Source organism: Acanthopagrus latus, chromosome 11, assembly GCF_904848185.1.
Source record: "Acanthopagrus latus isolate v.2019 chromosome 11, fAcaLat1.1, whole genome shotgun sequence".
In the NCBI taxonomy this organism is placed as follows: Eukaryota; Metazoa; Chordata; class Actinopteri; order Spariformes; family Sparidae; genus Acanthopagrus; species Acanthopagrus latus.
In genome coordinates, this window is record NC_051049.1 from 23,347,340 (window position 1) to 23,361,782 (window position 14,443).

Consider the following 14,443-nt stretch of genomic DNA (forward strand, 5'->3'; position numbering starts at 1 on the left):
AAAGAATCATGAAACCATTAGTCTAAGCTTGAAGTAGCACACTAATCTGGTTACTTGATTTCCCTGTTTGGAATGAAAAGATGATCCATAAGTTGGAACTGCTGTCTCAACAGAAATAACAGAAATTAACTCATATATTTGACCTGTTGGTGCTGTACTTGGTACAGATTTATAGACTAATAACCCATTGTCTGCTGCTTTCCTCAGAAGTTGTGTGGGGGATCAATCCGCTGAAGCCTTCACTAAAAACTAGTGACTTTAAGACTTTACCAAGACATTTATGTACAATAAAAACAAGTAGATCAGCCAGGAGAACTGAACAGCTGACTGTGTCTTCACAGCTAATTAACTTTTTCCATCTCTCTGATCTCTCCCTTCTCCTCATCGCCCACCAGGTTCCCCTCACAGAGGCAGTTGAGCCGGTGGATTTTGAGGAATACCTCATCACTCACCCTCCCATCGTTGAGTCAGGTCCCCTGAGAGATCTGATTGAGTTTCCCCCAGATGATATTGAGGTCATCTACACACCCAGGGAATGTCGCACAGTGGCGCAAGCTGTCCCAGAGGAAGGGTAAGTCTGCCGTGTGGTTGAAAAACTGTAGGTAGTAGCAGCATGTGTGGAGTAAAGTATAGTCTCGCACCATATCTCCTGTGATGGTTTTTTTATATAGTGTTCGAGTATACTTGAAAGTATAGATGAAGTAAACATTCAGTACATGCATGAATTATAAACTATTAAGACAACTGCCTGAATCAAAAGGTGAATTAATAATTGAAAATGTCAGCAATTTTCTAAATTGGAAATAGTAGTAAATTAGTATTGAGTGCTGTTTTTTCTTAAATACAGAATTTATAGGGTGACCATTTTTGCATTTTGATTTACCACTTAGTTCCTTATTTAATTTCCGCTGTCCAACTCTATTTTCATTCACTTGATTGCAATACTTGCCACGTGAAATTATAATTGTACGCCAAATGACCATTAAGCAGTTTTAACTCTTTAGCTTTCCTTGCTGCGTTTTATTGGGTAACACTGATTTAAAGTCTGACTCCTGCTATTAAAATAAAGCTTGTTTGATTGATTGATTGAGTCTGTCTGACTGCAGGGACACTGATGCTCATGTCAGAGACTGTGTCAGATCCTACACAGAAGACTGGGCCATTGTCAACAGAAAGTAAGGCGCCACTTTGTGGATTTTTAAAATGTTTTTCAGCACCTGAGTTTACTGGTTATTGTGGCATTACAGCTGTAAAAAAAAAGATTACTATATTTTGCAATAAGAATAAGGCAATGTGTCTTAAATGACTGCTTGCTCCCTCAGATACCACAAGCTTGGTACAGGCTTTAACCCCAACACTCTTGACAAGCAGAAGGAGCGTCAGAAAGGCCTGCCCAAGCAAGTGTTTGAGGCTGATGAGATGCCAGACAATAGTAGCTACCAGGATGACCAGGTACCAAATCATTCAGTCAGGAAACATTGATTTCTCTTCATCGTTGCTCTCCTCTTGAGAATTTTAGATCAATGCAAATAAATCTATTTGAATAAAATGTTATATTTTTATTCAAGAGTTTTCCCTAATTGCTGTGCATGTGAGTTAGTCTTCCTGTGGCGCTTATTTCTTTCTTTTGTTTGTCCCGTAGGATGATTTGAAGCGGCGTTCAATGTCCATAGATGACACCCCACGTGGCAGCTGGGCCTGCAGCATCTTTGACTTGAAGAACTCCCTCCCGGATGCCCTGCTCCCTCACCTTCTCGATCGTGCCCCCAATGAGGAGATCGACAGGCACAACGAAGAGCAACGCAAGGCCAACCGCCACCGAGAAGTTTTTGCTCTGCACCCAGCCCTTGATGAGGTACCAAGGCTGGAACATTTTAATGCTTGTCATCATTCCATATGCAATGAAAAAGCTGTAATTCTTTGTAAAAACCTTGAGAGTTACTTGGTACAAATAAGCCAATGAACTGTTCTTTGTATTCATTGGTTGATCTTTACATTTAAATCAAGTTCAAGGATGTCAGCAATTTTTTTTGGTAATGAATACATTTGCATGAGTTAGTTGAGTGTTTTTCATCACGGCATGGACATAAAGAAATGTAGTCATTTTGATCATTTTTACAAATTTTTGTATGCGATCTTCTGTCTGAATGTGTAGGAGGAGCCCATTGAGCGCCACTGTGTGCCTGAAGTACCTAAAGAACACTTTGGCCAGAGGCTACTCGTCAAGTGCTTGTCCTTGAAGTAAGTGGTGGACAGCCTTTTTCAGAAAAAAAACCTTTTAGCTCTTTTATTTAACTGCGCCTTTCTGCTGACCCACTTCTTTTTCTCTCTCCTTGAAGGTTCGAAATCGAAATTGAACCCATATTTGCTAGTTTGGCCTTATATGATGTCAAGGAAAAGAAAAAGGTAAGCTGTTATGCTTTCCACATTGCCTCCTCAGCCCTGAGTTGTTGGGTCACTTCTGCAAACCATTAAAATTGTTGGGCGGCCAAAGCGAATGTGATGAGTGGACTATAAAATTTTATGTTGGGGCCCTGTTATGCTTGTAGGAATGCAGTTAAATCATACACTGGAACTATGTATCTATCTGAAGAAGACCATCCACTGCTGGCTCTTTTCACTCCCCTTTAGCTGACGAACACTAGAGGGTAGCAGTTGCCTTGATAAGTAGATGTCTCAAATATATTGCTCTGCAGAGGAGCTCCATTATTTCACAAGTGGGTAATTTTTCAATGAAATGTTACCATGTTTGTCAGCAACAATGAGAGAGAAATCTGGCTGCAGTAACACAGCCATTCAGTCAGGAATTATGTTTAAATACTAATAGATGCTGTGGCCATGGTACTATATTTATGTCATGCAATTACCTGTGTGACTGTTTTTTTTCTGTCCCTCAGATATCAGAGAACTTTTTCTTTGACCTAAACTCTGAGCAGACGAAGGGGATGCTGCGTCCACACATTCAGACAGCGGCCATCTCCACACTGGCACGCTCTGCTATATTCTCCATCACTTACCCCTCCCAGGATGTCTTCCTTGTCATTAAGGTCAGACAGATACAATGTGTTTTCCTTTGTCATGTCTAGTCTTGTTTTGCAAATAAAAGACCATATTGTATTTAAAACACTTTCAGACAAGTGTTGTTGAAACGTACCCACAAGATTCATGCTACAAGGAGAAGAGACTCCTTGTTGCCTGTCTGTTTATTACAGTAACAGATGACTTGGCTCTGGTCTTTCTCTGCAGTATAGACATCAGGAGATGTTTTTTACACGTTTTTTCATTATTTCTTCTTTCTTCTTTTTTCTTCTTCTTCTTCTCCCTCCTCTTCATTTTCTTCCTCTTCTTCCTCCTCTTCTTCTTCTTCCTCTTCTTCCTACTGTTATTATTGTTATTCATCTTCTTCCTCTTGTTCCTCTTCTTCTTCCTCTTCACCCAAAAAGCAAATTTGATGTCAAGAGTAACTCTGTAACACAACCTCCATGGTTTTGAATGCTATTTGCAGAAGATGGTGTCATCTTAAGTGCGGACCAGTTCTGTAATTGTCATTGTGAATTTTGTCACCAGCTGGAAAAGGTACTACAGCAAGGTGATATTGGCGAGTGTGCTGAGCCCTACATGGTCTTCAAAGAGTCAGATGCTGCCAAGGTATGATCAGAAATTAATTGTTGAATGGCACATAAAATACATTGAGGCTGGTCTTTGGTGTGTTTTCATAATGATCATACATTATTATATATTAAGTATTTTTCTGTTTTATAGAGTATGCCAAATTATCTGTTTTAAATCTGCAGTCCTTTTTCTGGCAGTGCTACCCATTTTATTACTTAAATGTTGCACGGTGTATAATCCCATTTCATTGAAAGACGTAAACTTTGATACACTTTATATCTTATTTTATGAATTATAAATCTAACTTAAGTAATTATGTTTTTTATTATAGAATAAAGAAAAGCTTGAGAAGCTTCGTGGCCAGTCAGAGCAGTTCTGCCAACGCCTTGGCCGCTACCGCATGCCCTTTGCCTGGACTGCCATCCACCTGATGAACATTGTGAACAGTGCTGGCAGCCTTGAGAGAGATACGGAGTTGGAGATGAGCCTCTCAGGTCTGAAATTTTCTTTTAACAAAACCCTTTAGATTGTGAATGTAAACATTCAGTATATTTGCCATTGTCATGTTGCTTGCTGTCCCAATGTAGAGGCACAGAAAACCTTGGTTAAAATTTTGACACTATTACCCATCGAGTGGCTCAATGTCACGTATAGTTATCACAGGACAGAGACTGTAACAGAAACCTTCCAGTCACGCATTAGGCTCATGGACACGTCAATACATTGCCACACTTTAAGTCTTTATCTAAAAACAACTTTCCAACTGCAAATAAGAAAAGTAAGAAAGGCAAATGTAAACAAAGAGGAAAAAACCCAAAGTATCCAGCAATATTGACCCTGGTGATATTTTGAGTTAGACCTTTGGTGTTTGTCTAACCTTTAACCTCAATAGGTATCTTTGATGCTGACTGTGGTGGCTAACTTTTGTTGATAAGGCATATCAGAGAAATGCTTATATTAACATGGGAAAGAACCATGGGATTGAGTTTTAGTCTGTTGTATCATTCCCCTAAAGATATCAATAAACAGAATTGAAGATGTTAAAATGCCAGTGTTGTTTTGGCTGTTTGCAGAGAGAAAAGGCTCATGGTCAGAGCGGAGGAACTCGAGCATCATGGGAAGGCGTTCGCTGGAGAGGACTACCAGTGGAGATGAATCATGCAGTTTGACAGGCTTTAGACCTGCAACACTCACCATCACCAACTTTTTCAAACAGGTCACATATACTACACACAAACAAAACTGAATCAATGTAATTGATGCGTAATTATGCTCAAAGTTACCATATAGTGTTCTGCTTTCTGTTTGCCTTTTTTAATTCAATTGTTATATGCTGAACATGTGTGTGTTTAAGGAGGGGGACAGACTGAGTGATGAAGACTTGTACAAGTTCCTAGCAGATATGAGAAGACCTTCTTCAGTCCTGAGGAGACTCAGACCCATCACAGGTATGAGCATGCCTTTGATTTCTTGGTAGTTGTTAATGTGATGCTCATCTTTTGTTTTTAACCATGATTCCCTTGAATTACTTGGATATTTGAAGAAATGTGTATATCTCTTCTTCTCTTTCTCTACCTCCCTATAAACTCTCCATCCCTTTCCGCATGTTACCATCACCACAGCCCAGCTGAAGTTGGATATTTCTCCAGCTCCAGAGAACCCTCACTATTGCTTGACCCCTGACCTCATGCAGGTTAAACCTTACCCAGACAGCCGGGTGCGCCCCACCAGGGAGATCCTGGAGTTCCCTGCCAGGGATGTCTATGTGCCAAACACCACATACAGGTACAGAGAAACACAATTTGAATGTTAAAAGCTCAGTTTTAGTGTAGTAATGTTTGTCTGGAGAGATTTGTCATATGGAAGCTTTCTCTCCAAATTACCTTGGCATTGCTTCACTAGCATACATGTGGATGAACATCTGCCCAAATATTGTGCAGTATGTAGTTTTTCAAGGTCTATGGAGAGATACTACCACTAGCGGCTGTTGTTTTATTATTTGAGAGAAATTGATTACTTGCTAGAAAATAAGGTCAAGGTCACTTGGAAAGGTGTTTTTGCTATGCTTGCTACCACAGACAATGTTTGTCCACGGATAACCAGTCTTAACCTTCTTATTGTAGATTAACTAATGCCAGACCCAATTGATTCACTTCAGAGTGCCAGCACAAGTGGGTGAAAGGAAATTATGATGTTGCAAAAGTAACATGTTTTATATTTTGAACTATCACAGATGTTACTGTATATATGCATACATGTGATAAATAAGGTTGTATCATGTGGATATCATGGCTTTGTTTTGTTTTTTCTCTAAGCTTTATTCGGTTCTGTACAAAGGTATAGATCAACACACTGTCAAAAATGTAGTCATGTTCGATAGTCATTTGGTTATGATTTTTATTTTGTTTTCATAAATATGATTTGTTGGAGCACATAGCTACTTGACGTGTTAGTATGAGGCTCATTTACAGTACAGTTAGTTATGTTCTGATAATGTACAATGAGTCAATATGACTCAATAACATAAGAAGTATGAGGAAATGTTGTTTTTCTAACAATACCAGCATAAATCAGATAATGGTATGAACATAGTTTAAATACTTTACAGAGTAAAAAAATGATAGAACAAACAAAGGGAACAACCTCAACAGTATGCTGCCAAAGCGTTGAATCTTCAATAGTTTGTACTATATTTTACTGCTGACGTTGACCCAACTTTGTAGATTCTATTCTAGGAAACTAAGGCTGAAGTAAGGGTAAAATATCAGGACAAAAATTGCACGACATACATTAGAAAAGAAAATCCTCTCCATTATGGACACTTTGTGAGATGTTGGAGAATCAGTGTTTCTATTGAAACCCTGACTTATATAACTTGCATGCATTATGTAATAACCTCCTAGAAACATGCAACAGTATTAACATCACAAAGATAAAATATATTTTATAAAGTTTAAATAGCTAACATAGAAAATACATTTAAGTTTACTGGAAAGATAACCAAACAGTTGCAGTTATCACATTGCTTTGTTTTTTCTTCATATAGTTTTCTGTCTTTCTGCTGCAGCACTGTGACATTATGAAGCAAGCACTGAATAAGGTTACTGACATGGATCAATATGTCTATTTTGCAAGTGATTGCAGATGTTGCATAATGGCAATTCTACTGTCCCTGCTGGATCAGACTCAGTAGGTTAATGACCTACATGGCATGATTGCATCATTGCTACTGGTCAGCATATTCTGCCTTGTGACACTTTTGGTCTGTTGGTAAGCACCAGCCTAAAAAAGTTGTTTGGAAGCATTCAGCTTAATGTTGCAGATGAATGAAGAGTTTGCTGTAGTAGACATTTTAACTGTCGGTGTTACTTCACTTTCTCCTTCCACTTTTTTGGCTAAGCATTAGAAGTCAGTATAGTTTTTGTAAGAGAAGGTATGACTTTTTGTGTTCAGTTGAAGCTGTCAGTCAGACGGGCTGGTCGTACAGTGATCTTGGTCATTTTAAGGTAATATGAGGGCCCTGTGCCAGGCTTCCAGTGAATGCCCCTCCTTCTCATTGAGCGTCCTTTTGCCCTCAACCACAAATACCTTCCATTAGGGTTTGTCTCTCCACAGGCATTGAACCACCAACCACCTGTGAAATAGTCAAGATAAGAGAGTTGTATTAACAAACCTTGGTCTTGACAGGTTGTCCTTAACAAAATGCCTTTCTAAATGTTTTTCAAACTGTTTACCTGTGTAATTGCGGGCACAGTTGGGGTTTCGGTGGTTAGCATTATGTCTGTCCATTGTGGAGAATCTCATGCCGGTGCTGTTGGTCATGGCATCAGGCAGGTTACCAGAGAAATGGCTGACATGAAGGGCGTAGTCCTTGGAGGGACCCTCTGGTGAAAAGTGATATTCTGCCCAAAGCTTCTCCTCCTTCCAGTCCTCTAAATCAATACGCAGGATGTAAACTCCCTGCTGTGTCACGCTGTGGATCTTCTTCAAGCCCAACCAGAAGTCCTCTGCATAACACACCAATGGTATTTTGTCTTGTTAGGACATCTCTTATGGGAAAAAACATTTTTTTTTCTACTATGATAATTTATCCACCACAACTTCAGCCAGAAATGTATCCCGTTCTGCTCTTCAATCAGAACAGCCATAAATGACTATGTACTTGTTTCCTTTGGCCTGTGGGGGATTGCTGAAAGACACTGATATATTCATTAGGTAGGTAATTGCACAAGAACATTTCAACTAAAATTCATGCCTGCTGGAGCCACTATTTTAGAGTAAGACATTGCTGCACGTCTATGAGCAGCTGTCTATGTCAGTGACGTCTGCAAGGAGAGCTGCCAAAACTTGTGTTATCAGACAATACATGAAGTAACATTGTCAGTTCCTGGCTGAAAAGTGTGAAATTAAAGTGGTATTCACGTAAAATGGTCTATTAGTCCAGTTCTAACATCAGGTGTTTTTTTATTTTATTATTTTGTGATGAAAATAACTATAGATAATAATGAACTGCTTAAGTTTACCAGCAAATGAGACTCAGACCCCTGAAGGACAATTACCACAACTGCTAGTAGTACTGGAAGAAAGTACTCACTTTCCAGATCTCCAAAGCCTGTCTCATACTCGGTCCATGTCTGGTCAAAATCCACGGAGCCATCGACCCTGCGTTGGATGACAGTTGATCCCCCATCTATACAATTGATTAGAAACACATATCGCATCAAATTTCTGTTTTTCAAATCACACAAAAGTTCACACAAGGATCAAGAAGCTTCCTTGTCATAGATTATGTGAATGGGATGTCCACCCCATTTCCATTGTTTTTGGGAAACCTGCTTCTTTGACTATCTTGCTTGATAACGTTTTGGTTTCGGATCCTTCCCTAAGTACTCATGTCAGTGCCTTTTGAATACAGAAACAGTTTTGACACTCTGAATTAGAACTGGGATTTCTTTAGTCTCACCCACCTGAACCCATTTCGCAGTAAACATTGAATGGCTCAGATTGGTTTGGCTTGATGGCATAGATTCCACTGTTTGCCTCTCCTTTGTCAAACAGCTCACTACAGTCCACAGGGAGGTCTGAAACACAATCAAGAAAAGCAAAATGAATGCATCCAAATTTCCCAAAATCTTGGCATTCCCTTTTAGTTTCAGACATTTCATTCTCTGACACTTGAATAACTGATTATAGTTACTGATTACTAATTTTACCATTTGTGTTCGGGCCACTTGAGTTGACTGTCAGATATTCAAACATGTCAGGAACTTCAGGGTCCGAATCCATTGGCTTATCGACAGTGTCTTGAAAACTGTCATAGCTTATCTGCAAAAGAGTGCAAATTAATCTGTAATATTAAATAATGTTGTCAGCCAACAAAGAGTTTCCTTCCCCATTTACATATTCCATTTCCGTAGAAAGGAGAAATTGCATAGATAGCAAACCAAACTCTTAATGGTGGGAAATGTTTGGGCTTTAAAGAAAAAAACATAGTGAAGTCTTGTTGAACAGTTGTCTACCTTTTCTTCCAGGTTTTTAATCTTCATTTTTTGGTTATCAAGCTGATCATGCTGCTCCCCTACAGCTTTCAGCAGATTGGTTATTGTTTTCTCTTGAGTTTCAATCACCTCCTGAAAATGCCATAATAAAATCATTATTTTTCTATTTTGTGCATGTGCTGTATTTGACACTTTAAATGGCAGCTGTTGACTCAAAGAAACAGAAATATGTGATAGAAAACGTTTTAAATCAACAATCATTATAGTACTCCAGCAATAGATATATATGTTACCACATACTACTACTCTGGGTATCATTGTTCCTTCTGTTTATTGTCCAGCAATAATTCAAGGATCATATAGGTTGATGTAACCAACTCAAAGGAACTGTAAGGAATTGCTTCGGCATATATATATGTGTGTGTGTGTGTGTGTGTGTGTGTGTGTGTGTGTGTGTGTGTGTGTGTATATATATATATATATATATATATATATATATATATAAACACACACACACACACACACACACACACACACACACACACACACACACACACACACACACACACACACACACATATATATATAATATTTATTTCAGCTTACCTTGAGTGCTGTAATTTCGCTAAGCTGGTCAACAGGAACCATGCTCTGCGACAGTCCCTTCAGCCTGTCCTCGAGGCTCCCCACCTTGCTCTGCAGTTGTGTGCGCTCCTGCAGGATGGTGTTGATCTTAGAGTTGATTTCCAGTGACAAATTCTTTATCTCCTCATTATTGGCCTTCAAGAAATTGGTGGTCTTCTTCAGCTCCTCCTCTTCCTCCTTGATCTCAGATGTGACCACTGAAAGCTGATAAAAGGAGCGGTCGAAAATGTTCAACTTTTGGAAGATGTCGTTGATCTGGGCTTTGGTCTTGTGGACAAATTCTCGTAAACTCTGGCCCAGCTGAAGGAGGCCGTTTGCAAGTAGACGAACATCATCGAGCATGGCAAAGCGAGACTTTGCCTCGGTTGGGCTTGGTGCTGTGGCAAAGACCTGGGAGGGCAGGGTGGGGTACTTTTCTCCACTTGAAGACTCCAGAGGGACAGCAGCAGTGGAACTAGCGAGCAGCAGCAACAGGCAAAACAGCTTCATCACGACTTTCTTGTAGATTGTGGAATATTATCTAATATGCCCTACTGCTCTTGCTTTTCCCTACTTTGTTCTTTTCTCAACAGCCTTTGCTCTGCCCTGCCTATAACCTAGACTTCCCTGCTGTCTAAATGATGTGAGAGCAGCACACTGCCCTGTGTTATATACTGCCCTCTCAGTAGCGGAGGGGGGGATTAGCTGATCATTAAACCCTACTATGTTTTAGCTCTGTACCCTACCTCCTCCCAAATCCCCCTCAAGCCCTCCCTCTCCTGAACAAACAAATCACAGCAGTGAGCAAATGACAACACACACACACACACACACACACACACACACACACACACACACACACAAACACACAACCCATTTAACCCCAGTCCCCTCTCCATACCACACCCTGCCTTGTTCTCCATCTGTGGTGCAGCGCTTTAGCTGATCAGCAGAAAGCCAACAATGGCCATCACAGGTTTTTGATGGATCATCAGTCTGATCAATCTTAAACTTTATAACCCTGCGCACACTTTGCTCTGATTGATAATGCTGGTTGTAATTAATGCTCTTGGGTTTGATTTAGCATCCTGCTGAATCAGCCCAGCATCAGACTCTCTTGCTCTCTCCCTCCGTCCTTCTTCTCGCCTTGCGTGGGGAGGGGAGTGAGACTGTCATCTGTGCCAGGGTTGAGCTTCTGGGCATGAATGATGTTGGAGAGTTTGGACAGTGTGTACTCATCATCTCGGTTTTATCGCCCAGCCTTGTCATTTTTTTTTTTTCAAGTTTGTCATGCCCTGTGTGATATTTTTCAACACCACCAGACATGAAACAGGGAATACATAGTTCACTGATCAGCTTGCAACTTTTAAAGGATCATTCCTGTACACTGAGTCCTGTCGTAAAAAACAGTCTTTATGGGAATTTCTAAATAAGTTGTTTGACTTGCAGTGTTTGTGAAATATGTCCACCTTAAGCTAGAGAGGGAGGAGAACCAATCAGTGAAATGGCTTGGTGTTGTTAATTTGAACATAAATATTTTCACTATTTGCACTCCTTGCTGTGTGGTTCTCCACCTCTAAAGTAAGCTGCACCTGTTGTGTGGTGTGAAGAGGGCCTTCCAGAATTTTTTTGTATTTTGCTTTTTGTATTTTTTTGTCTAATCAAAGCATGCAATTAGCTCTTATTGATACCAGATTCATATGTATTCATTGGTCATCTGATCATTCACCATGTATGGCAAAAGGAAAAGATCATGACATTATTATAAAAAATCTACACACATGGCCTATGGTTAGCTTTGGCTCTAGATGGAAACCTTTTAGCACTCAAGCTGTTAAACAGTACACCTTAAAATACCACAGTCATTTTAATGAGCCTTCTCCAGTAATTTGTGGTTGTAGGGATATATTACCTCAGCCCAGAAACGGAGCAAAAAGAAAGGGTCCTATGGAAAAGAAATATTTGGCCACTGACTGAGTGAATGTGCCAGGAATTTGCTTGATCATCATAAAGCTGGTAATGATATTCAGTGTCTGTCATGCCAATATGGTGGTTAGCACTCTGGCTTAACAGCAAGAGGGTTAGGGGTTTCAATCTAACACGGTTTGCTGGGGCCTTTCTTTGTGAAGCTGCCCTGTTTGTGCACATGTTAAAATTTGCATAGGAATTTCCACCTCACAGATACAAACATGTCACTGAACAACCTCAGCAGTAGTTTGAAATAATGAGAGGTTTTACCTTCCAGTGCTGTTTGTGTAGAGCAAGTGCTAGCTTTTTGCATTCCAATTTCATTCAAGACTTTAATTGTCTATACTGTCACATCTGTAGCTATACTGGTTGTTATCTTGCATACCATCAGTTATTACTGAAAAATTCTTGTGTTGCTGTTTGCAATTGTAATTCAATGCATTGATCACCCCATATGTTGACCCCTGGCTGAGAGGGCTGCACTGATGACGTGATGCATGTGAGTCCTTTGTTCCGTGGTTGGATGTTCTGGATACCTTCCCTTCCACCACTGGCCCATCCACTGTTTTTTTCACAAGGTAAAAAAAAAAGTAATGTTCACAAACAGCACCTAATTGGCTGATTCTGTCATTGTTTGGTGGGATGAGGTCCCTTCTTCAAGTGGATGAACTTATCATATAACTCATATTTAACTGCACTTAAACACAATAGGATTAGGTTGACCAAGTAGGGTCATATTAATCTGAAGTTAGGGGGAGTTTTAGATTTGTTGGATTCTAACTGCGTTTCAGTTTTGATTGAACTCATATTTAAACTTTGAATTCAGTTTGTCAAAAATGTAGTTTATTCCATGTTGGGTTTTTTACTCTTAGAAGAGTCCATGCAAATCTGTGTGACCTGTGAACAGGGTTGCCTCTAAAAACTTTCCAGCCACTTGTTTGATGTGATACAGTACTGTTAGTTCACTATGAGTACCTTGAAGTGGTACTTGTGACTGTAAAGCTAAAAACACAGCCTCTCCTATCATAGATCTAACAGGAACATTCATTCATTTGTTCAGGATGAATAATGTAAATTTAATTGTCCATAAAATGTAGGCTAAATTGAAATCTTTGTAAGACTTGCTATATTTATTTATTTACTTTGTAATGAGCTGACACGCTCATCTTAGCACCTTTCAACCTTTTAAATTCTCCCACATCACATTGGCCTATTTTAAAAGGCAGACTTTCCTTTTCTGTATCAGTCCAGGCTCTGAAGTGCTAAAGAACAACTGTGTCACCTGGCTTGTTGGTGAAAATCACATGCTGATCTATGTTTAGAATTGGTAAACAATGACTTTGCCCCCTTAGCCTCTGGGCTTAAATTTTGAAAAGTGGGCAACTGTCATCTGGAAGATGGGAGTATAATATGAGACCTTTAGAGTTTGCAATACATAGTTCATTTTCACAGTATTCATGTGTACTGATTAACTTGAGTTAAATCTGATGAGATGAACTCACCAATCAGTGATACTGCTATTTGTGCTTATGTTGGTATTTCAGATCTGCCACAGTAAAGTTATCTCAGGGTCGTTTTCTGTTTAAATCCAACAACCCACTTTAAAGCTTCCATTATACTGTTAGGACTTTCCAGTGGGGAGGTAACAGAAGTAGGGAATTAGTCAAATCTCCTCATCAACCAAAGAGATTCCCACGCTTCCTTGTCAGTTGTGGTTCCAGCTGTGGTCTCCATGGGGCAATCCCCCACAGACTTAACAACGTCATTGCGGTTTGTCAGCTGAACCAGGGTTAGTTTGCACTGCCCATTGTAAGGCATCCTCCCACTTCTCAACAGTTTAGTAAACAATGTTTATGACAGCAATGTGCGATTCCTTTTGCTGACAATAGTGGTCAGGATTTTTACATTTCTTTGACCATTTTCGGTATCAGTATTGCGCACTGCCCAGCCAAAAAGAAAAAATCATCGCTTTGATAAGCTTAAGCAATGTCACAACACTTATTTACTATATACTTATTTACTTATTTAAACGTCGACTTTACTAATTGAAGCAACCCCAAATCATAACATTGCCCCCACAGGCTTGTACTTGCACTCATCACCCTCTCTTTTTACCCTGATTCATCCATCACGCTGGAACAGTGTAAATCTGGACTCATTAAACCACATGACCTTTTTACGTTGCTCCAGAGCAAAATGAAGCCTCACTGATGATTGGTTTTCTTAAGGCTACCCAGCTGTTTAGTCCCCATCCCTTGAGTTCTTTTCACATTGTGCGTGTTGAAGTGCTCTTATTTTCACATTTTTTTCTATCCTTCCAGGATTGTATAATTTGTATAATGCATTGGAAAGTTCTTAACCCAATTTAGTAGTTTCAGCAATCCCAGCAAAGAAACTACTTACTGCATTAGTTAGGGTTAAATAACAATTTGCCAGCTAAAACATTAATTACTGCAGTAATTATCCAGTAGAGGGCTCTTGGGTATTTGCCTAGTTAAATCCAGGTGGTGACTTTTTTTTGCCAGGCAGTGTGTATTTGCACAAATTATGTTTTAGCTGTGAAGTTGTGAACCAGGAGAAGGGTTGCAGTTATGTAGTGTAATCCGAATCATTCACATAATGCTTACTGGTTGATGACCATCACTTAATTTCTGGTGCTGTCAGTTCATGCTACACAACGCCAAATAGTTTTCCCTTTCAAGTTTCAAGAGATGATTGGTGTGATCATGCAAAATTGTTTT

At 39.7% G+C, this 14,443-nt stretch overlaps 2 protein-coding genes across 18 annotated transcripts in view; one reads left to right on the plus strand and one right to left on the minus strand.

The window, feature by feature from the left end:
• The window catches only part of dock7 (dedicator of cytokinesis 7), a 49,003-nt gene that overhangs the window by 4,131 nt on the left and 30,429 nt on the right, over nucleotides 1-14,443 (plus strand). For all 17 annotated transcript variants that reach the window (XR_005077549.1, XR_005077550.1, XM_037113497.1 and 14 more), the window contains exons 3-14: nucleotides 396-571; nucleotides 1,107-1,175; nucleotides 1,323-1,452; nucleotides 1,643-1,855; nucleotides 2,156-2,241; nucleotides 2,340-2,406; nucleotides 2,898-3,047; nucleotides 3,568-3,648; nucleotides 3,944-4,106; nucleotides 4,686-4,828; nucleotides 4,967-5,060; nucleotides 5,235-5,397. Coding sequence is in view for 15 of the 17 variants with exons in the window: in XM_037113497.1 (XP_036969392.1) it covers nucleotides 396-571; nucleotides 1,107-1,175; nucleotides 1,323-1,452; nucleotides 1,643-1,855; nucleotides 2,156-2,241; nucleotides 2,340-2,406; nucleotides 2,898-3,047; nucleotides 3,568-3,648; nucleotides 3,944-4,106; nucleotides 4,686-4,828; nucleotides 4,967-5,060; nucleotides 5,235-5,397 (1,535 nt within the window). In the remaining 2 variants the exon portion in view is untranslated. The remainder of the gene's footprint in view (nucleotides 1-395; nucleotides 572-1,106; nucleotides 1,176-1,322; nucleotides 1,453-1,642; nucleotides 1,856-2,155; nucleotides 2,242-2,339; nucleotides 2,407-2,897; nucleotides 3,048-3,567; nucleotides 3,649-3,943; nucleotides 4,107-4,685; nucleotides 4,829-4,966; nucleotides 5,061-5,234; nucleotides 5,398-14,443) is intronic.
• Nucleotides 5,996-10,536, minus strand: angptl3 (angiopoietin-like 3). The gene is made up of 7 exons (XM_037113514.1): nucleotides 9,717-10,536; nucleotides 9,132-9,242; nucleotides 8,826-8,937; nucleotides 8,580-8,693; nucleotides 8,207-8,302; nucleotides 7,347-7,619; nucleotides 5,996-7,246 (listed from the first exon to the last, which is right to left on the minus strand). The coding sequence occupies exons 1-7, from the start codon at nucleotides 10,242-10,244 to the stop codon at nucleotides 7,062-7,064; spliced, it is 1,419 nt and encodes a 472-aa protein (XP_036969409.1). The 5' UTR covers nucleotides 10,245-10,536; the 3' UTR covers nucleotides 5,996-7,061.

What these genes read in the sequence shown, in the direction of transcription:
- angptl3 (XM_037113514.1), bottom strand. Translation starts at nt 10,244, where the DNA reads ATGAAGCTGTTTTGCCTGTTGCTGCTGCTCGCTAGTTCCACTGCTGCT. An exon ending in GCGAAATTACAGCACTCAAG is followed by an intron (nt 9,243 to 9,716) that starts GTAAGCTGAAAT and finishes TGGCATTTTCAG; the next exon opens with GAGGTGATTGAAACTCAAGA. An exon ending in CTGTGCCCGCAATTACACAG is followed by an intron (nt 7,247 to 7,346) that starts GTAAACAGTTTG and finishes ACTATTTCACAG; the next exon opens with GTGGTTGGTGGTTCAATGCC.